Raw genomic sequence first — 25,023 nt, forward strand, 5'->3', positions numbered from 1 at the left:
TACCATTTTAACAGAAGGGGTAGTTTCCCTTTTCGACGTCATCCTTTCTACTAATGATGGCAAAGATGCCTTATGACGTCATAGAGGTTAACTTTCGTCATAAACGGAGATACTGGTTTTGGAGATGTCCTCTTTATGACGTCATCCATTTGTTTTTTTATTGGTTCTGCCCATTTATCGTTCATCTGTCATCCAGTGTGCACGAAAATAAGCAAGATCCACAAAGTATATACTAAGGATATATAATCATAGATGTACATGCCTATATATATATAAAGGTTTTATTATCGCAATATTTAGTGGCTTAAAAATTGCAGATTAGTAGTTGTTTTTTTTTAATTTTGTTAGGCAGATTTATCCGAAGTGTCCGTGGTCGTTTTGAAATGGCCAACACAGGAAAAATCAATTCCAGGCGAACTCTTACTTCGTCGAAACCCTATGAGAGACTAAAGGTAAGCAAACCCAAGAAGAGTTACATTCTTTTCTTATATTTTCTTTTTTTTACAATTATGTAACAAGAATTTTCTAAATCAAATAAATTTACTTATTTGCAGTAAAATAATTTTATTATCAAATTGAGATTGCATAATTTTCTGATGAGATTATTTTCTATGTTATATTTTATCAGTCACTTTGTTAGCTTTTTTAAAAATATACAAAAGATAAGTTTTGTGTTAAAAGACAAAGTAAAAAAAACAAACCAAAACATTAAATTAACAAATTATTTAAAAAAATACATTGGTAAATAAATATATATATTAGTAAAAAAAAATGTTTCTTTGTTTTTTTAAATTTTTTTTTTTTTTTTGTCGGTTTCAGGAACTCGGTTTCATTTTGTCTTTTGGATTTCACTGAGCAAATATTGGCAGCCATGAGAGCTGATCAATATAAACACCATATTTAATATTTTATCTAATAACAAATTGTCTCCTTAATACTTGAAACGTAGTTTGTATTACAGATACAAAGAAACAAGTTTGATTCTTGTCTTTTTGTTGGTTTTTGTTTTTTGGGGGGTTATTATGTTTTGGAATTTTGAGATGAGCATTGGTAATGTGCTTTATTTTGAATTAATCAAATTACTGTTCTCATTTTTGGATGTATCATGGCACAACGGATACAAGTGCTAAGTTATACTCAATTATTAGTTTTTTAATTGCCAGAAGAGTTTTATAAAAACACGATTTTTTTTTTAAAGTGATATCCTTTCATATTGTTTTTCTTAACTTAAAAAAAAAAAAAAGTTATAAAATCTTTATAAAAATGTGACTATTATGGTCGACGCCAAAATAGTCCTTCCATCAAATCAGCCACATTGTTGAATCGACCACGTCGAATCAGCCATGCTGAAACATCCCATTCTCTTTAGTGATGAAAGTATTGAAAAGATACCCAGAGAATTTAATATTTACGTAAACAATTCTGAATTTCAATCGACACTTCTGAAACAATTGCAAAAATTGACACAAAAGCTTGAATAGGGAACTACCTTTCAGTTATGTTTTGTTTTGTTTGTTTTTCCAAAAGTTATTTAATGAAAATTTTTTTCTTTTTTCTTGTTTACCCAGAAAGAAAGCATTATTTTAAAATATAAGTGTTTTTTATTATTCCTTTTTGGTTGTTTTTTCTTATTGGTATTTAAAAAGGAATTGGTTTTGTTTCATTCTTTTATTTAACACAAAGTGTGATATTATTTTCTTGTTTGCACAAAGGAGACTATTGAAAGGCAGTGGGTCCTTTTTTACTTTACACTGAAAAATACATATCAATTAAGGTTTATCAAATATTTTTTTCACAAACCCTAAGTCCAAGTGGTACATGACATTTTGTCATTGAGATTTAGAGTTAGTGGTGAATAAATTTAGTTAACATATTTTTTGTGTGCGGAAAGAAGCTTGCAAATGGAGGATGGATGTCGATATATTGGGAGAAGGCATATTTACAAAATGTTATTAGATGATGGCAAAAAAGGAAATAAAAGTTAAATTCAATTAGACAAAAAATAAAAACAAGATTGATTCAGTCGCAATATCAAGAAAGGAGAATAAAATTTTGCACAGAAGCCACATCTGGACAGAAGCCGCTCGGCGTGCCCTATCCAGCCTTGATAGAATTCAAAACTGGCTTTGAAACCTAGTAAGTGATGCCCTTTTCTCTTCCCTGCAACCGTTTTCTCATAGAAGAGACATTGTAAGCCTGTCTCTGTTCTATCATTATTTTCATGGCAAGTGCTCGATTGAACTCCAATCTATGGTATCCTTCTTACCAAACTTTCAAAAAATACACTCGACTAACTATAACTACTATATACGATCCCCCCCACTCTCTATTTGTGCCCAAATCTAAACACGGATTCAATGGACAAAGTAAAAAAATAAAAAAAGCGGATACAATGCTCCATCACCTGTTTAATTTCATCTTCGATTTTTTTGTGTCTGTGTTTCTTGCAAAGGTCAATGAAGCAGAAAATTATTTTTTTTTTTTACCTTTTTTCTGGGATAGAGGGAGTTGATGGGACATAAGCATCATTTTTTCTAAACATTTGTGCAAGAAATTTAGGAACTTGAGAGAAGGGAGATCATTACGAGTTGTTTTATTTGTTCATCAAAAAATGAAACAAAATCGAACTTTCTTACATTATTCTTATATTTTGAACATAATACTGGAAAACCGTTCAAAACGTGAGAACATCATATTTAACACTATTATAATTGTTCAAAGTGCAAAATTAATTTAATTTAATTTTTCAATCGATTGAAATGAAAAGGAATCTTTCTAAATTCATGATGATGGTGGTGGTGGTGGTGGTGGTGGTGGTGATGGTGATGATGATGATGATGATCATGGAGAAAAGGTACAAAAATAAAAAATCGTCTCAGTCGTGAAGGACTACTTCTCCACCAAAAGAGAACACGAAATGGAAGTGCAGCATCTGAAGAACAGATAGTACACTTTGATCTTGGCCAAACGTAGCAGTTGTATGTCGTGGAAGATTTTGCTCAGAAAAAAGCACAGGAATGGTGTAGAATCAATGAAGACATTTTCTCTAATGATTTGCAGCATCATTATTGACACAACTAGAGGAAGACAGGTTCTAATGTCGACTCCTCCTGGATTTTAACCAGAGCCCTATTAGCCAGGTTGTAGGTTTGGTGTTGTTTAAATCTTACGCTACCACATTGACACTGGCCCTACCATGATGAAGAAGAGTCAGAATTTAGGGCACGTGTTGCTGCTACTGTTGTTGTTGTGGATGATGATGATGATGATGATGATGATGATGATGATGATGAGGAGGAGGAGGAGGAGGAGGAGGAGAAGGAGGATGAGGAGGAGGAGGATGAGGAGGAGGAGACGGATGAGGAGGAGGAGACGGAGGAGGAGGCGGAGGAGAAGGAGGTGGACGATGACGCCGCCGACAACAATGGTAATTATGATGATGATCATCATCATGATCATCATCATCTCATCAAAAAGGACTTTTATTATTTCCGTGGGAAGCATATTTTCCCAGTTCAATAAATTCAAACTTGGCATTTATTTTCTTTTCCTCCAGACAATTCTAAAGAAATTTACTGATGCACTAAAAGCCTTCTTTGTTTCAACATGGTGGGTAGATTTCATGGAAAGCCAGCCGACAGGAGAGAATTGTGTTCAAGAAGATGCGAATTCTTTGGTAAGACATTTACAAAATTTATATTCATTTCTTTTATTTGTTTTTGTGTTTAATATATTGGGTGGAAGCTAGCCATTTGTAGAGATGAACCCCAAGAGACTGCTTCAATTTTCCAGCACATCCCCTACCTTACATCTGATGTATAACAAATACACTTTTATTTGTTTGTTTTTTTCTTATTTTTCTCACAAATTGTTTTCCAATCGTCTCTTTCAGTTCTGTTCATGTGATGGCGTCTGGTTCAAAAACTTCCAGATAGTTGTAAGTATAATGTTTGCTAAGTTTCTTCCTCGTCCCCTCCCCTTTTTTGGAGTTCCATAACTACTACTACTACTACTACAACACAAAATCTTCTATAATTTTGATATTTATAAAAACTATTGAAACATTATCACAAGTTTGATTGTAACATTTGGGATGATAACAAAAAGTCACCATAAATTATTTAATCATGTCAATGAGTCAATTTCTTTTCCAATTTTGCAAAAGGCTTGCCTGTTAGGAACAATGAGAGTGTTAAGGTATACTTTCAATGTCTTGTCAAAAGGAATTGACCTGATGTTCAAGAAAAAAATTCAACTAAAATCATCCAAAAGTTGGGTCAACTCTGAAATAATAATAATAATAATAATAATAATAATAATAATAATAATAATAATAATAATAATAATAATAACATAAGGAAGAAGAAACAGATATAAAACAATTCAGTTCGGATGGTGGTGGTGGGAGGTGTTAGGTCCATTAGATTCCTCACATCTGATTAATACACCAACGCCAAGTTGTTTCTTTTCTACATTCACTTTGATCTTTTTATAAAAATATGATCTTGTTTCACTTTCTTAGAACCCTGAATCCAATCCAAGTGATGGTGAATCAGTACATCCGCATCCTGCAAACACTGATCATGTCTTACTTACTCATGAAGTGCAGGACAACCCGGACGCAGCTGAATCAGGATCATATGTTGATCCCAACGTTTCTATGAATAATGGTAAATAATTTTTCTTTTATTTTAATTTTCATACAAAATATTCAATATGTATTCTCCGTTCTTGTGTTTTTATCTTTCATTTAAAGCAGTCTGCATTCTTTCCAATAAATGATATTTTACGATAATATGAATATAAACTTGCTTTTGACTGGAGAAAAAACACATATATCTAAATATATATATTGATAATTTATAACATTTAATACTTCACTGGGTGTAAATTGAATGATGTCATCTCATGTAACTATCAATGAATGACGGTTACAATATTTTTTTTTATGAATATATTTTATTATAATTTAATTATCATTGTGGATCCATTTCAATATCGTTTTTTGTATATGTGATAACTCCAGCCCTATTATTCAAAATGTACACATGAAGCTTTTCTCCTTCATTATTTTCTGTTTTAAATAAAGAAATGTTTGTTTTAAAATTGCAGCTGAATTTCATCAATTTGAATCAATGAACAGAAAGAACGATTTACTTGTGAAATATTTCATGGTAAGCAGATTTACTCGTTCTTTTTGATGAATTCCCACTTGATAAGTTGGAATGAGGAATTATCTATTAACTGCAATAAGTCTTTCCCATAAATAATCGATTCATGTAAGCAGTTAAATTAGTTCTCTTTTAGCAAAATTCATTATTAACATAACTGACAAAAATATATTTAGTACAAGGCTTGAAGTTTTTGTATAATGTCAGTTGGCCATAAAAAATAATATAGAAAAGAAGGAACACAATCTTTGTTTTCTAAGTCAGTTTAGTAAAACACGAGACAAACATTTAATGAAATCCTTCGTTTGTAAATAGAAATTGTGTTTTACACAGTATTAGAAAGAAAACAAGCGGGATAACTCTGTGGTATAAGATGTTTTGTAATATTGACAGATTTTCATACATTTTCTTTTTCCTGATTCAAACAGACAAGTTCAGAAATACGATTATTGTAGATTTCCATTTAATCTTTAACCGGATAAACCCCCACTTTTTTATTTATTACATTATAAAAAATTTTGATTAAATAGACATGTATAATGTTTATAAAAATAAGAGAATATAGCATTCTTCTATGTAATTATCTATTTAAATTGTCTCCCCCTTGTTCATAAAATACAAGTATTCATTATTATAAATATTAAATATTAAGTAAAATATCTTTATTTGAATATTATTATAATCATAAAATGTTATTAAGTAAAATATCTTTATTTGAATATTATTATAATCATAAAATGTTATTAAGTAAAATATCTTTATTTGAATATTATTATAATCATGAAATGTTATTAAGTAAAATATCTTTATTTGAATATTATTATAATCATAAAATGTTATTAAGTAAAATATCTTTATTTGAATATTATTATAATCATAAAATGTTATTAAGTAAAATATCTTTATTTGAATATTATTATAATCATAAAATGTTATTAAGTAAAATATCTTTATTTGAATATTATTATAATCATAAAATGTTATTAAGTAAAATATCTTTATTTGAATATTATTATAATCATAAAATGTTATTAAGTAAAATATCTTTATTTGAATATTATTATAATCATAAAATGTTATTAAGTAAAATATCTTTATTTGAATATTATTATAATCATAAAATGTTATTAAGTAAAATATCTTTATTTGAATATTATTATAATCATAAAATGTTATTAAGTAAAATATCTTTATTTGAATATTATTATAATCATAAAATGTTATTAAGTAAAATATCTTTATTTGAATATTATTATAATCATAAAATGTTATTAAATAAAATATCTTTATTTGAATATTATTATAATCATAAAATGTTATTAAGTAAAATATCTTTATTTGAATATTATTATAATCATAAAATGTTATTAAGTAAAATATCTTTATTTGAATATTATTATAATCATGAAATGTTATTAAGTAAAATATCTTTATTTGAATATTATTATAATCATAAAATGTTATTAAGTAAAATATCTTTATTTGAATATTATTATAATCATAAAATGTTATTAAGTAAAATATCTTTATTTGAATATTATTATAATCATGAAATGTTATTAAGTAAAATATCTTTATTTGAATATTATTATAATCATAAAATGTTATTAAATAAAATATCTTTATTTGAATATTATTATAATCATAAAATGTTATTAAGTAAAATATCTTTATTTGAATATTATTATAATCATAAAATGTTATTAAGTAAAATATCTTTATTTGAATATTATTATAATCATAAAATGTTATTAAGTAAAATATCTTTATTTGAATATTATTATAATCATAAAATGTTATTAAGTAAAATATCTTTATTTGAATATTATTATAATCATAAAATGTTATTAAGTAAAATATCTTTATTTGAATATTATTATCACCTTGAAATTCAAATGAAGAACTAATGTAAAATGATGATACTAAGAAAGAAAGAAAGAAAAAACGAAAAAAAAAAAACGAATGAAAGAAAATGATTTTATTCATAGCAGTCAATAGATCAACCATTTCTTTTGCTCTGTGAAAATATTTCACAAATATAATTTAAATTTTTAGATACGTTATTTGACTCTTTTCTATGTAATATTCTTTTTACAATGCGTAGACAACTAAATGATATTAAAAATAATTAGAATTTTATGAGTTAATGTCATGTAATATTTAAAGATATAAGTCAATGAATTTAATTTTCAAAATTTATCTATTTTTAATTTCCTGTGATTTTTTTTTATATTAGTTAAACATATATTTTGTTGGTAACTAATCTATATAATTATAAAACTCAAATAAGCTTGTAACGAGTGATGTAATCCACTTTCCGGTTTACGACATCCGGTTGCACATGCGCGCATAAACATTAACCCATAACAACGTAAACAAATAAACACAAATCGCTTCTTTTCCGGATTTTGTCCTGCGCACTGAAATATTAACGTTATTATTTTGAAATTATTATTTAACATGGGAAGAGTTGTGGTGTTTTGGAACTATTCTGTATTGCAACTATACTGTCGCTACTTTCTTACAACTAAACAACTTTAACCCGTTGAGAAACATAAAAACAATTGTAGTAAAGCCAAGACTACTACTACTACTACTACTACTACTACTACTACTCTCTATCCGTTTCTTTTCCTTCCTTCCTTCCTTTCTTCTTTTTTTATTTTGTTTACATTTCTAGATACAAAATAGTTGTGTGAGAACGGTGAATTTTTTGATATATTTACTAATCTGTTTCAATATTAGTTTTTTATTTTATTTATTTAGGTTTTATTTTTTTGTTCAGGTTTTATTAATTATTTTTTTTTAGATTTTAAGTTTGTATAACTTGGTTGAAGGATTCCAGTATGGGTTTTTCATTCTTATATTTCTCATCGGTAGGTTCATGTGCGTTTTTGCTGCTAAATGACTTTCGTCTGCATTCGATTTGTAGGAAAATCCTGTATAATTTTCGATTTTTGAGCGATTATTCGGAAAAATAGGTAACTTTACAAGAATAGTGAGGATTATTTTTTCATGTTTGAGTGATTCGTCCATGATTTTCCCTTTTAATATACTTTCATAGAAATGTTTCTGTTATTTAAAAAAAAAACTATTTTCTTTACATCAAACGTGTCACGCTCATACAGGAATTCCATAGCTAATATAACATACTGACCCAACGGGTCACAGATAGTCTAGACTAATTCTAAAAGCCTAAACTCACTTCAATACAAACATGCAGTTTTGTTTCAATTAGATGGGGAGGGGATTAAGATAGATGAATATGTAGCAGCTGACACCCACTACATCACAGGCAGAGACTACTTCTCACGACTTTGAGATTTGAAATCCGTTTCTCCCTGGCTTGTTCAATCACAAGTCAGCTCTCGATCACGTGATGTTAACCGCGACGGATAGGAACTTCGAATCCCCTAACTGCATTCTCAGCCATCACTGCCATCCGTAGTTGTTGTCGTCCCACCACATTTTGGACGAAGGCCAGAGGACTAGTTGGCCGAAACGTTGTGAATAAACAAAAACCAATAAAAGATCAAAAACAACAACTAATAAAGATGAGAATAATAGTCCGAAATAAAAATAAATTAATACAAATAAAGTTGTTAATTAAATGTTTAAATGAGACTTCTTTTCATTGTCTTTATTATTAACTAAAAATATATTTTCAATAATTATCTACATAAAAATCCGGTAAAAATTGAAATAATTGCAATGATTATTTCTTCCGTTTTCCAGGATGAGTCAAGTGATCCAATGTCAGTGATGCCTATATATGATCATTTTTCCGGAATTAGTAATAACCGCCGATCTCCACAAGAATGTGTTCGTTTTGTGACAAAGGAAGAACGTCCTCAAACGCATGTAAGTAACTGATCACATCATCATCTTTTTTCGAGTAGATTAACTTAACCTTTTGTCACACCACCATGTTCTATTCAAACAAGATATCTTTCAATAGTATTTACACACATGCATAAAATTAGGTGTGTGTGGATATGTTTATATATTTACATGTACCTTATTTATTTTTAAAATAATTAACTGATCATTATGAAATTTGAAACACAAGGGCGGGGCATAATGAGTCTAATATGGGTTATATTTGTTTTTATGCAAAGGAGATAAAATGGGGATAGAAGCCTTTGTCAGGATTCAAATGATCTGATTTTTGTGAAATACATTAATAGATAGGAGACGTAAATTAATAAATATTATCCAAGTTTCATTTTCAGATAAATATGTGTGTGTGTGTGTGTGTGTGTGTGTGTGTGTGTGTGTGTGTGTGTGTGTGTGTGTGTGTGTGTGTGTGTGTGTGATTGTCTTTATGTTTTATCATTTTTGTTTCTTTGTTTATGATTCAATCTATCTGATTGTTTGTCTTTTTGTCAAATTTTGTAAATTCCTCACTGATAATTTGTTAAATAATTGATTTTATAACTTTTTAGATTTATTAGCTTTCATGAATAATTTATTAGTTTTTCCAGTTTTATTATTCCAACTTATTTTGTAAATTGTTCTTTATATTTCTAAGTTATAAAATAAGTCCAATTTTAAACACTGCTAATTCGATTAAGCATTTGGACAATGTCAAAACATTGTCAATTCACTACCCTCATAGCAGTAGCGAAATATCATAATAGTTTGAAGCACCGACTGTTGTTTGGGCGGTCGAGTTTCGTTCTTGGCTTCAGGTAGTTGTTTGTCTAGCCGCATTGGTGAGTTGTGATACAGCGACTATATAGATTTAATTTCTGTTTTCTTTATGTAAATATAGTCATATCATGTTACAATTTGCAGATCGTTTCAATCATTACTGATCTCATCAAGCAAGAAAAACTTTTTTAATTTTAAAGGAGGAAATATTTTGCCATGTCTTTAAAAAAAAGTTTTTCAATTTTTTTAAATTTTCAAATTTTTTTCTGGCCTGATGGGATCAATAATAATCAAAACGGTCTGCACATCATAGCAAGATATGACTGTATTTACATAAAGAAAATAAAAATTACAAATTTGCTCTTTTTTGATTGAGCACTATCAACGACCCTTGCTGAAATTCAATGATTCTAATCTTTCTAATATTTCAAATATTTTCAACTTGGAATATATATACATACATATATATATATATATATATATATATATATATATATATATATATATATATATATATATATATATATATACACACATATATATATATATGCACAGTTATTATTCAATTTGTTCAAGAAACCAATTATTTTGTTCAACCTTTTTTTTCAGAAATATTCAGTTTTCAGAGATTTCACCAATACCCTTCTACAATTCACAGTAAGTTCAATAAATTCTCTTTTGATTTGAACAACATTTCTATTACTCATGAATCTATAATTTCTGTTCAATTTGTCATGTAATAAAATTCATGGTTTTTAAGTAAAAAAATAAAAAAATTATTTTTCAATTCTTCATGAAAGATTTGCAAATCTTAAGTTTTTTAGTTGCATTGAAATAATAAATCCCGAAATACATTTGAAATATTCATTAGATTTAATTTTGTTTCGAATTACAGTGATATGTTTCACTGGTAATGTATTTAAAAAAATGCTCGTATTGAAAATCTGTCAATCGTATTGTTCGCTTCATACAAAAACTATAATGATAAAGATATTCAACTAAAAAGTCGTATTTTTATTTAATTTTGCATTAGTTTGCATATTTTGTATTTCTATGTTGCTTTGTATTTTATGTCATCAGAATAATAGGAAAACTAAACTTTCATTTAATACCACCCGAATAAGGGCGAGGCCAGTATAAATTAATTAATATACAAGATGAGGTTTAATAGCATATGTAATCTTCAGAAATATTATTTCTTTTTAACCATTAAAAAAAAAAAAACATCATTCATTGTAACAAAAGCAAGGTAAAGATTATTGGTTTTTGAAACTCTACATCCTGATCATTATTTACATTTTATGAATATTTTTAAGTAATGGATAAACTTAACAGAAAATAAAATACAATTCTGGAATCCAAAATCAACTTGTATTTTTAGGAAGCTTAAATTTCACAAACAGTTTTATTCTTGGAAGAACTTTCCTTGGGTGTGGGATCGAATATTGAGCATATCTTTATCACAGTATATTTTAATCTACCATTACTGAACATTAGACACAAATAGCATTTATTATGTATATTACGTGTAAGAAAAAAATCATTGAAATTAAATCAAGTAATTGTTTTCATAACGAGATAAGGAGATGAGAAGAATAACTGGTTCTTAGAATTCTGTGATTTAACAACATAGATTAAAAAGTATCGCAGGAATGTGTCTTCTTATTTTCCTCCAGTTGATTTTTAAGAAAATCGATAGAATTGTAAACATTTTAAAAGATTATATCTTTGAAAAGACCAGCATTTTAGAAATGAACGAAATGCAATGAATTTTTTTCTCTCGTTTGTCAGCTTCCACCTTCAAAGGAGACCATATATGATTATCTTATTGCATTTGAGATGAAGCGAAAATTCGCAGATACTGTCTTTGGATTGTCGGCAAAGAATGGATGTGAAAAAATATCTGTAAGTAATTAATCATATTATCACTGTTTTCACACGTGACCTTTTATCAAACTTCATTATTTTTTGTTCAATCAAAACACCTTTGCATAATGTGTCAGGTTTGTAATTACCTTCATAAATAATCGATTCCTATACTTTTTAAAGCATTACATAAAAGCTTTGAATAAAAAAAATGCAAAAATAAAAATAAAGAGTACAGTTTAAATTCCTGGAAGGAGAAAAGAAATTAACATTAACCTATCGCAGACTAAGCACCTACATAATCCGACTTTTAAAAAGATTATAATGACAAAAGAGAATTCATTTATATAAGGATGCAAAAAAAAAAGATCATTAACTACAGTTGTTAAATAGAAATAGACTTAGCAATTGCATAAGCCGATTTCGCAAAAGTCTTCAATTTTAAAACAGAATTTAATTACATACGGATGAAAAGAGAAAACATTAACTCAGATTTTGTAAATGGAAAACGGGGATCATCAGCTGCTTACTATTTAGCTGTTTCGGAGATTTAAAAACAGGACAGCTGTTAAATACATGGCTCTCCAGTAGATAATACCACTTCCCCATATATATATATATATATATAATATATATATATATATATATATATATATATATATATATATCATTTAAAACCCCATATATATATAATTTTCATTTACAAACTATCAAGCTATAAAGGGTTTTATTTTCCGATAATTAAATAACTTTAAGTTTGATAATTTTTGTTTCTTTGTTTATGATTCAATCTTTTTGATCGTTTGTCTTTTTGTAAAGTTTTGTAAATTTCTCACTGATTTATTTGTTAAATACTTTATTGATTTCATAAACTTTTTAGATTAAATAAAAAATTAAATAATTATAAATAAAAATTAAATTTTTAGGTTTTTTTTCTATTTATTATTTCAACTTATTTTGTAAATTGTTCTTATTTTATTTGAACAACATTTCTATTTCACATTTATCTACAATTTCTGAACAATTTGTCAAATAAAATTTTTGATTCTTAATTACAAAAAATGAATGTATATTTTTCATGCCGCATGAAAAATTTCCAAATCATAACACTTAGTTTAATCTTAATTGGATTAAAATGATTTATCAGTAAAATATATCTATATTTATCTATATAAATACAAGTCAATAATAAGCAAATTTCATTAAATATCCTCCGAATAAATGATTATAATTTATTTCATTAATAGTTCTTATTAATGTTTGATATTACTTTTCAGCAGGAGTCACTTAAACTCAAGACAAAGTATACCTTTCCAAGGAGGCACAAGAAAAATTCAGTTCATCTTGATACAAACTATCATTTACTCAGGATGCCACAGGAAGAGTCAGTTCAACGTGAGACATATTCTTTTCATTCAAAGATGCCACGGACCGAGTCAGTTGAAGTTGAGACAAATTATACCTTACCAGAGATGCCCAAGAAAAATTCAACTCAACTCAAGAAAAACTTTCTGTTGCTAGAGAAGCCAAAGAAAAAGTCGGTAGAAATTGAGGAAAATTCTATTTTCTCGAAGAGAACCATAAAAAAGGCTGTTCGAAAAAATAAAAATTTTACTTTGCCTAAAGTGCCAGAGAAAATGTCGTCTCAAACCGAGGCAAAATCTATTTCATCAGAGCTACCAAAGAAATTGTCGGTTAAGATTGAGACAAAAGCTATTTTGTCAGAAAAGCATAGGAAAAGGTCAGCTCAACGTGAGTTAAACTCTTTTGTGCCAGAGAAGCAACAGAAAACGTCAACTAATATCGAGAAAACTTCTATTTCCCCTGAGAGAACAATAAAAAAAGCAATTCGAAAGAAGAAAAAAATTATATTGCCAAAAATATCTGAGAAAACGTTATCTCAAACTGAGACAAAATCTATTTTGTCAGAGGTGCCAAAGAAAATGGCAGCTCAGCTTGAGACAAAAGCTACTTTGTCAGAGAAGCCCATTGAAGAGACAGCTCAACTTGAGGCAAACTCTTTTGGACCAGAGAAGCTACAGGAAACGTCAACTAATATCGAGAAAACTTCTATTTCCCCTGTGAGAACAATAAAAAAAGCAATTCGAAAGAAGAAAAAAATTATTTTGCCAAAAATATCTGAGAAAACGTTATCTCAAACTGAGACAAAATCTATTTTGTCAGAGGTGCCAAAGAAAATGGCAGCTCAGCTTGAGACAAAAGCTACTTTGTCAGAGAAGCCCATTGAAGAGACAGCTCAACTTGAGGCAAACTCTTTTGGACCAGAGAAGCTACAGGAAACGTCAACTAATATCGAGAAAACTTCTATTTCCCCTGTGAGAACAATACAAAAAGCAATTCGAAAGAAGAAAAAAATTATATTGCCAAAAGTACCTGAGAAAACGTTATCTCAAACTGAGACAAAATCTATTTTGTCAGAGGTGCCAAAGAAAATGGCAGCTCAGCTTGAGACAAAAGCTACTTTGTCAGAGAAGCCCATTGAAGAGCCAGCTCAACTTGAAGCAAACTCTTTTGGACCAGAGAAGCTACAGGAAACGTCAACTAATATCGAGAAAACTTCTATTTCCCCTGTGAGAACAATAAAAAAAGCAATTCGAAAGAAGAAAAAAATTATATTGCCAAAAATATCTGAGAAAACGTTATCTCAAACTGAGACAAAATCTATTTTGTCAGAGGTGCCAAAGAAAATGGCAGCTCAGCTTGAGACAAAAGCTACTTTGTCAGAGAAGCCCATTGAAGAGCCAGCTCAACTTGAGGCAAACTCTTTTGGACCAGAGAAGCTACAGGAAACGTCAACTAATATCGAGAAAACTTCTATTTCCCCTGTGAGAACAATAAAAAAAGCAATTCGAAAGAAGAAAAAAATTATATTGCCAAAAATATCTGAGAAAACGTTATCTCAAACTGAGACAAAATCTATTTTGTCAGAGGTGCCAAAGAAAATGGCAGCTCAGCTTGAGACAAAAGCTACTTTGTCAGAGAAACCAATTGAAGAGACAGCTCAACTTGATGCAAACTCTTTTGGACCAGAGAAGCTACAGGAAACGTCAACTAATATCGAGAAAACTTCTATTTCCCCTGTGAGAACAATACAAAAAGCAATTCGAAAGAAGAAAAAAATTATTTTGCCAAAAGTACCTGAGAAAACGTTATCTCAAACTGAGACAAAATCTATTTTGTCAGAGGTGCCAAAGAAAATGGCAGCTCAGCTTGAGACAAAAGCTACTTTGTCAGAGAAGCCCATTGAAGAGCCAGCTCAACTTGAGGCAAACTCTTTTGGACCAGAGAAGCTACAGGAAACGTCAACTAATATCGAGAAAACTTCTATTTCCCCTGTGAGAACAATACAAAAAGCAATTCGAAAGAAGAAAAAAATTATTTTGCCAAAAGTACCTGAGAAAACGTTATCTCAAACTGAGACAAAATCTATTTTGTCAGAGGTGCCAAAGAAAATGGCAGCTCAGCTTGAGACAAAAGCTACTTTGTCAGAGAAGCCCATTGAAGAGCCAGCTCAACTTGAGGCAAACTCTTTTGGACCAGAGAAGCTACAGGAAACGTCAACTAATATCGAGAAAACTTCTATTTCCCCTGTGAGAACAATACAAAAAGCAATTCGAAAGAAGAAAAAAATTATTTTGCCAAAAGTACCTGAGAAAACGTTATCTCAAACTGAGACAAAATCTATTTTGTCAGAGGTGCCAAAGAAAATGGCAGCTCAGCTTGAGACAAAAGCTACTTTGTCAGAGAAGCCCATTGAAGAGCCAGCTCAACTTGAGGCAAACTCTTTTGGACCAGAGAAGCTACAGGAAACGTCAACTAATATCGAGAAAACTTCTATTTCCCCTGTGAGAACAATACAAAAAGCAATTCGAAAGAAGAAAAAAATTATTTTGCCAAAAGTACCTGAGAAAACGTTATCTCAAACTGAGACAAAATCTATTTTGTCAGAGGTGCCAAAGAAAATGGCAGCTCAGCTTGAGACAAAAGCTACTTTGTCAGAGAAGCCCATTGAAGAGCCAGCTCAACTTGAGGCAAACTCTTTTGGACCAGAGAAGCTACAGGAAACGTCAACTAATATCGAGAAAACTTCTATTTCCCCTGTGAGAACAATAAAAAAAGCAATTCGAAAGAAGAAAAAAATTATTTTGCCAAAAATATCTGAGAAAACGTTATCTCAAACTGAGACAAAATCTATTTTGTCAGAGGTGCCAAAGAAAATGGCAGCTCAGCTTGAGACAAAAGCTACTTTGTCAGAGAAGCCCATTGAAGAGCCAGCTCAACTTAAGGCAAACTCTTTTGGACCAGAGAAGCTACAGGAAACGTCAACTAATATCGAGAAAACTTCTATTTCCCCTGTGAGAACAATAAAAAAAGCAATTCGAAAGAAGAAACAAATTATTTTGCCAAAAATATCTGAGAAAACGTTATCTCAAACTGAGACAAAATCTATTTTGTCAGAGGTGCCAAAGAAAATGGCAGCTCAGCTTGAGACAAAAGCTACTTTGTCAGAGAAGCCCATTGAAGAGACAGCTCAACTTAAGGCAAACTCTTTTGGACCAGAGAAGCTACAGGAAACGTCAACTAATATCGAGAAAACTTCTATTTCCCCTGTGAGAACAATAAAAAAAGCAATTCGAAAGAAGAAAAAAATTATTTTGCCAAATATGCATGAGAATACGTTATCTCAAACTGATATAAAGTCTATTTTGTCAGAGAGTCCCAAGAAAAAGTCTATTCAACTTGAGAAAACAGCGATTTTGTCAGAAATGCCAAAGAAAATGTCAGTTCAATATGAGACAAAACCCGTTTTGTCGGAGATAGTTAAGGAAGAATCAGTTCAAGTAAAGACAAATTCTACTTTGCCAGAGAAGCCTAAGAAAAAGACACTTGTACAAAAGAAAATTTCTAATGTGTCAAAGAAGTCCAAGAAAAAATCAGTTAGCTTTAATTTAAATTCTATTTTTCCCGAGGAATACACTGACATGTCTCCAACAACAACATCGTTCACATGTTTACCTTCCAGTTCTTCAAATCCAACTGATACAGGAGTGCCAGCTTTAGCCACTGCATCCCATAATCTGTTGAACTTCCCGATTACAAACGCTCATCATGTTGCATCTCCAAGTTCAACTTTGGTAAGTTTTCCTCTTTTTCTAAACACATTTTTGCTTATATGATTTTCTTATGGATATTAGTTTTGCTAATTTGATTTGTTTTGCATAGGAATCTGCATTTTATTGACTACATTCTGTGTAGACATCAGTAACACAGTAACCTTCTTACTTAATTAATAACCAGCCAATTAATAATCAATTAATGAGCAGACAATAAATAATTAATTAATGAGCAGACAATTAATAATTAATAAAACAGCAGACAATTAATAATTAATTAATAACCAGCCACTTAATAATTAATTAATAAGCAAACAACTAATAATTAATTAATAACCAGCCAATTAATAAATAATTAATAAGCCTCCAATTAATAAATAATTAATAAGCAGCCAATTAATAACTAATTAATAAGCAGCCAATTAATAACTAATTAATAAGCAGCCAATTAATAATTAATTAATAACCAGCCAATTAATAACTAATTAATAAGCAGCCAATTAATAATTAATAAATAACCAGCCAATTAATAATTAATTAATAAGCAGACAATTAATAATTAATAAAACAGCAGACAATTAATAATTAATAAGAAGACAATTAATAATTAATAAAACAGCAAACAATTAATAATTAATTAATAAGCAGATAATTAATAATTAATAAAACAGCAAACAATTAATAAATAATCATTAACCAGCCAATTCATAATTAATTGATAACCAGCCAAGTAATAATTAATTAATAAGCAGCCAATTCATAATTAATCAATAACCAGCCAATTAATAATTAATTAATAAGCTGACAATTAATAATTAATTAATAAGCAGACAATTAATAATTAATTAATAACCAGCCAATTAATAATTAATTAATAAGCAGCCAAGTAATAATTAATTAATAAGCAGCCAATACATAATTAATTAATAACCAGCCAATTAATAATTAATTAATAAGCTGACAATTCATAATTAATGAATAAGCAGACAACTAATAATTTATTAATAAACAGACAATTAATAATTAATTAATAAACAGGCACGATTAATAAGTAATTCATAACCAGCCAATTAATAAATAATTAATAACCAGCCAATTAATAGTTAATTAATAACCAGCCAATTAATAGTTAATTAATAACCAGCCAATTAATAATTTATTAATAATTTATTAATAATCAGACAAAACTAAATCCTTTGAATAATCGCTGAAGAAATGGTTTTTAAATGCATAAAAAAAATGCATTTGAATTTTACTCAACAACAACATTAAATGATTTAAAACACAGGGAGAAAACAGTTTTTAAAAATTACTTGAGAGATTTGCAATCATTTCTAAACCATTCGGGCAGAATAAAAAATATTAGGCATTTGTTTTAGAACGCCCCTTCGTTTGTGTATATATATATATATATATATATAGAGAGAGAGAGAGAGAGAGAGAGAGAGAGAGATAGAGAGAGATAGAGAGATGTATATATATATATATATATATATATAGAGAGAGAGAGAGAGAGAGATGTATGTATATATATATATATACATATATATATATATATATATATATATATATATATATATATATATAGATAGATAGATAGATAGATAGATGGATAAACGATTGATGCTGAGAAGTTGATTTAATGTTATTAGTATGAATCTCGCCATCCATACTTTTTTACAATTTGCAAAATTTACAATGAAATCTCTTTCTATTTTTTAACACAGATGTTCCAATCCAGAATGCCTCCTTCAACAGGTGAGATTTACAACTTTCTCTAATCAATTTATCTCTTTCATCCGTTTCTCTCATGTTTTCTAATCGTTTCTGTCTCTTTATATCGATATTTTCTCTCTTTATTCTTTCCTGCTAGTTTCTCTTTCTTTTGACAATCTCTCTCCCTCTCCCCCTCTCTCTCTCTCTCTCTATCTATCTCTCTCTCCCTCTCTATCTATCTATCTATCTATCTATCTATCTCACTCTCTCTCTTTATCTCTCTATCTATCTATCTATCTATCTATCTATCTATATCTTACTCTTTCGCTCATTTCACTCTTACTCTTGTTATACTCATTAAAGAAATGCCAATTTTTCTTTTGGTAAAATTATTTCAGTTGCAATGGAATCGCCTGGAACTCACCTATCAAAAAAGTGGCCACGTTCAATTCTCAAAACTTCAAGCAAAACATCTACATTTCCTACATCTGAAACTACTACACTTCCTTGTCATACAACGTTTGATCAAAGTACAAATTCTACAGTATTACCATCTGCCAATCCCACACCTCCTGGTTAATTCAATTTCTTTGGTCAAAGTAAAAACACTGTCAACGTTTCATCTGAAAATCCATCTTCATGTTCAGTAAGTTTTCTTTTCTTTTTTTTAGTTTTTACATTTGAAAAAAAAAATGAATTTTTGTGTCTTTTGCTTATTGTTTCTTGTTTTTATTTATAAAAAAATTATGAGAAGACATGCCAAGTTATACTCATTAAAGAAATGCCGCTTTTCCCACAAATTCGTACTGGGTTTTGATCCATTTGTCATTCTATAATTATAATAAACGAGTATTTATTTCATGCATCATAAAATTCAACTGAAATCTCTTTCTATTTTTCATCACAGATTTTCCCATCCAGATTTCCTTTTTCAACAGGTGAGATTCAATCCATTCTTCACAAATTTCTATCACGCTCTCGAAATTGTCTCGGTTTCTCTTTTCTGTTATTTTATCTTCTATTTTCTCTCTTGCGGGTAATTTCTTCATCTCTCTCTCCTGTGTGTGCCTTTTCTGTCTTTCATACTAGTTTCTTTATTTTTTCTTTTTTTGCATAGTTATTCTCTCCTTTTCTAGTTCCATCTTCTTTTTCTCTCTCTCTTTTTGTTTTTCTTGGTTTCTCTCTGTCTTTCTCTCTCTCTTTCTTTCTCTCGCTCTCTTTCTCTCTCTCTCCTGCTCTCTCTCTCTATCTATCTATCTATCTATCTATCTTTCTTTCTTTCTTTTTAGATATTTTATTTCCTTCTCTTTCTCTACTTTCCCATTCTGTTTATTCATTATATTACTTAAAAATACCAATTTTTCTTTTGCTTATAATCTTTCAGATCTAATGCCTGGAACGCATCAAGCATCAAATTCGTGGACACGTCCATTTTTCAAGTCTCCAAGGAAACCTTAAACATTGCCTACATCTGCCGCCACCAAAGATTCTAGTCATAAAATGTCTGGTCAAAATATAAGCACAAACTTTCCCATTTCTTTTCCATGTAACTCGGATTCGTTGATTTTTCATTTGTAAAACGGGCATCTACATTAGTCAACCGAAACTTTTTCTGAACTTCTGTTAAGAAAGGACCCAAAAGACATCTTGGAGTTAATTTAAAAATTCTTTATGTAAATAAGTTAAAGTTTTATTATGCTGTTGTAAATAAGTGAAAAGTTTTATTATGCTGTTGTAAATAAGTTAAAAGTTTATTATGTTTTTGTTAAAAAGTTTAAATTCTCTTGCTATTGTTAAAAAGTTAATTTTTTCTGATTCTATTGTAAAAACGTTAAAATAAAGAAATAAACTCATCGAAACAAATTTCATCTTGTTCTTTTTTTATTTACTCAAGATATTTAATATACTTGTGATTTTTAACCAGAATTGTTTTTTTGTATGGATTTTTTTCAGTGGGGATGATAAACAAAAAAAAAACATTTAACTAACAAGAAATGAAATTGACAGAATCAGATCACCCCAAAAAACATACAGCAAAATTGTCTCCTTCTATCACTTCTTATAAAAATAAAAAATCGATCAAAATGTAACGATTTGTATTAAATACTTTACATATTTTTTGAACAAGGAAGAAATTTTGGTAAAAAGCAATGATGATGGAAGGTGTACAATAAAACTCTAAAAACAATAGAGTTTTCAACGATTTGTCATTTTTTTTTTCTTTTTTTGTCATTTGTACATTTTTCGGATGAGGAAATGGAGGGGAAGGTTACTATAAATCTATATCGTCCACTGTAAGCGACGAAGGTTTTTGAATGAAGAATTTTACCTCCAATGTATGAGCAAAGAATTAGTGGGAATTACATGGAAAGTCAAATATTCCTACTTTCTTTTTTTCTAAATGAAAAAATAAAAACCAACGATGGGGAAGATACATGTTAAATCTTAAGCAAATAAACTAAAACATTTTAATTTTAGACTTGGAAATCAATTTTTGTGTAAAAAGTCACCGATTAAAGGGACGTAACTCATTTTTCACAATAGAATTTTGGTAGCTGAAACCAACACAACTTGGAGGGAAAAAAAAGTCATCCCAATTTTGGTAATAAAAATTCCAATTACTTTGCAACTAATGTTGCACTTGAATTTTATTGTTTTACGTTAAATATCTTAACATTTTATTTTGTATTCATGCAGAATACAGGCCGTACTATTTCTTTCAAATTAAATTCCATTAAGTTTTGGTTTTGTTCATTGAATTGTAAGCTGAAAGTAGAGAATAGTTACAAAAATATAAAGAATGGATTTCTAAATGATAAAATTATTATTTCACAACAATCTGTTTTCTGCATAAATTCATTTTTTTTTTTTACATTTTCATCTAAAGCAAGACATAATGCCACTTTTATGTAGAGTGTTACTATCAGGGACATAAGTTGCAGGGATACTGTGTAGGGAGTTGAGCAGCAAAATGTTTGTTTACATTACACTTGAACTTCTACGTGACAGTGCAGTTAGGGAAACAGGAGCCCAGAAGTGGTTTCTAAAGTCTAGCAGTTCTAGGGAAGAAACTATTAGCGTAGAAGACGTTCTTACATCTAGGGATCTCTACTGTGTAGGAGTGGGATTTTTCTGCTTGCGAGGGGACACAAGGATATTTTTTTATTTTTTTTTTTTACATAGGCATCACCACATTATCAAGGCCAAGAGGCCACTCAAGGATAAGGGTTAAAGAGTGTACAGTAGAAATTGGACAATATAGTAATCATTAGTAATGAAAATTTGGTAAATTTGATAACTTATATGGAACGGCTCATCAAGAACTTATTTACATTAGACTTGAAGACAACCATATTGTAGTCAGCCGGAAAGCAGGAAAACGGAAGACAAGTCCACAGGCGTGCAGTTCTAAGAAAGAAGCTTTGTTCATAGAAATCCACGTTTAGGTTTAGGCACAGATAAGTTCATCAGAGCATTCACCATTAAAATACTTGTAAAACAGGCAGAGACATGCAACATTTTGTCGATTGGACAGAGGTTGAAGCTTAGATAACAGTTCAGGACCTATCAGGTTGGCGACTCTTTTTTGTACCCTATCCAGGTGGGAGAGACCAGCAGCAAATGCACCAGCCCAGATGTGACAACAATAATCCATACATGGGCGAATGGTGGTATTGTAGAGATACAGGATACTTTCAGATGTAAGTAACTTTCTACCCTGTCTAAATCCTTAGATATATATAGGGATACTGCCCTCCCCTCACCTGCCTTATCCACTGCATGGTATATACATTCAGCGATTACAGTTAGAATATCTGCAGTAAAATGGGTTTGTGTGAATCCATATTGATGGTTGGATAGAAGTTTAGCAACTGTAAGGTGATGGACTATAGCTTGATTAATTATGAACTCAAATATTTTGGCGAAAAGTGGGAGGAGGCTAATGGGATGATAATCTGTAATATAAATCTTATCTGTCTGTTTAAATGTATGTATGTATGTATGTTTGTATATCTGCTTAAAACTTTTGCCAGAAACGACTGATTTTCACGAGATTAGTATCATTTGTAAGATTGACCCTTCGGATGACAAATATAAAAAAATTGGTCAAAAACATTAATTCCTTCACCCTGAATAAGGCACTTTTCTGCAGGGAGGGGTCGCTTTTTTCGCCAATATTTTCGAAAGTCACCACTCTTTTCGAATATCTAGCCTTAATTTAAACCTATGTCACTTCCAGTTTAGTGAAGGACACAACAGCAAGGATGTCACGTTTTTTTGTTTTCACATTCTTTTCCTCCTTCACAATACAGGTTCGAGCCTGCCTACTACCACTTTTTTTTTCTCAACACACGCCTCCAAACACCCAGGCAATGCCGGGCACCCAGGCTAGTCTTTTATAAGAAGTAAAACTCCTCAAAGTTGGTTTCATCATTCCATATTTTCTTATGTAAAAATATATGCATCTCTTAGTCAGAGTTATTTCCCTTGCATTGATGACTTTTTATACAAAAGCACCAAAAACGTACTTGCAACCAAGTCACATAAGAAATCCAGGAAATAGTTTTATACAAGAAAAAACGGTTATGGTTAACTTTCGCCACCCGTTGTTTACAAAGCCATTTGCCGGAAGTGACGTTTTATCTACGGATGATCAAAACCGTATAGAATGAACCTTTTTTTTATATAAGTTTTATTCAAACAGGCTTTATGGACTTTTTTTTGTATTTATTAACTGTTTTATTCTTTTTATCAAAAAAAAATAGAATTTTTATATTGACATATTATGGACTGTTTTTCAAACATCGAAATTTTAAAATTAGTTTTATTTAAAAAAAAAAAAAGACGGTGTTTTTTTTTTTTAAATTAAATTCTAAACTTTATTTGAATTTTTCAACAAACTTTTACAGAGATAAAAAATAGACTTTATAGATATTAACGAAAAGTCTTTGTTTATTTTAACTCTAACAAATTTTTACAGACATAAAAAATAGACTTTATAGATATTTTATAATCTATTTTAAATATATTTAATGAAAAGTCTTTGTTTATTTTAACTCTTTAACAAATTTTTTCATTCATATAAAAAAATAGACTTTATAGATCTTTTATAACATAAAATTTAAAAAATTTTTAAAGAAAAAGTTTTGTTTTTTTCATTGTTAATGTAGTTAACTCATACATCATAAAAAAATCGTATCCAATACATTATATTCCCAAAATAATTGCTTTTGATTCGCCGCCGCCAAAGGAATTCTTGTAGATGACTATTAAAATTTGCATCGCTAGTCCCCCTCATGGACCTGAATTTATTTTTGCAAAGACTCCAGCTACCTTCCACACGATTTGTGTGAATAGTAGGATCATTTGGGTCCACAAAGTTATACCGGTGGTTTACCACAGCATGGTTCGGTAATGTATTATAGGCGCGCCAACCATCTGTCACAATCCGTGTGCCTGGTCTCACGTATGGGAAATGATTGGTAATAGGGTGGCAGCATCTCTCGTTTCGACTGGCACCATCATTGTCAAGTTCGTTTCTCGTTCTACCATGCCAAGAACCCACTGACCTGGACGGAATCTTCCTCGGTGATATTTTCGATGCATGAACTTACTTTCGTCAATTTCTACTGTTCGTTCAGGACCACCTAATTGTATTGGATTTTCTAGCATCGTCATCGCGCATATATCGCGAATGAAATTATACCAGTCGATTACAGATTTTTTAGAGACGCCAGTTTCTTTGCAAACAGTCACTATTGGTTCCCCCAACGACCACCAATACAAAATTTGTATCAAGTCTTGTAGCCGTAAATGGCTACCTTCAAAGAAGGAACCAGCTCTAATGTTTATTGTTTTTTTGCATTTGGAACAAGACCAACAATAGCCGTCAATAACGCGCCTTCCATTTCTATGTTGGAGATTCATACTTCGACATGGGTCAGTACATTTTGTACACATGTGTTGGTTGGCAATTAGGCCACGTCGTGCCAACCATTTCATGATATTCAGTGTATTTGCAGAGGACGTTTCTTTAATCACATCACTGAATACTATATTTGTTGTTGCTAGTTCTGTCGCTGGCATTACTGTATTTGCTAAAATGTTCATAATTTGGAAATCAATTTGGAAATCAATTTGGCAGTCTTGCAAATTCGAAAGTAAGTTCGATAACTCTAGAAGGGTCATAAAACTTTAATTTTAAAATTTCGATGTTTGAAAAACAGTCCATTATAGGCACCGCCAAAAATGGCCGCAAAATCAAGTTGTTGTTGTTTTTTAAAACGAAATTACATTTATTAAAATCCATTATTTCTGAGTAACTTTTTTTTTTCCAGAAAGATAAACCCCTGAATTTTATCATATAGAAAACAGAATAATGTAAAACTTTTTCTACTATTTTTAATTCAATTTTAAATGTTAAATTTTCCCAAAAAGTTAACAATTGACATTTTTTGTCTTGCACAAAAAACGTACTTAAA

General features: G+C 29.9%; 1 protein-coding gene across 1 annotated transcript; it reads left to right on the forward strand.

The window, feature by feature from the left end:
* The first annotated feature begins 14,358 nt into the window (after nucleotides 1–14,358).
* LOC145278310 (uncharacterized) lies at nucleotides 14,359–20,404 on the forward strand. Its single transcript, XM_080130602.1, has 5 exons — nucleotides 14,359–16,846; nucleotides 18,553–18,583; nucleotides 18,940–19,187; nucleotides 19,449–19,479; nucleotides 19,926–20,404. The coding sequence occupies exons 1-3, from the start codon at nucleotides 14,399–14,401 to the stop codon at nucleotides 19,119–19,121; spliced, it is 2,661 nt and encodes an 886-aa protein (XP_079986728.1). The 5' UTR covers nucleotides 14,359–14,398; the 3' UTR covers nucleotides 19,122–19,187; nucleotides 19,449–19,479; nucleotides 19,926–20,404.
* The last annotated feature ends 4,619 nt before the right edge of the window (nucleotides 20,405–25,023 follow it).

The sequence above is a fragment of the Euprymna scolopes genome, chromosome 6 (genome assembly GCF_053919585.1).
Source record: "Euprymna scolopes isolate OS-2025 chromosome 6, ASM5391958v1, whole genome shotgun sequence".
Classification (NCBI taxonomy): domain Eukaryota; kingdom Metazoa; phylum Mollusca; class Cephalopoda; order Sepiida; family Sepiolidae; genus Euprymna; species Euprymna scolopes.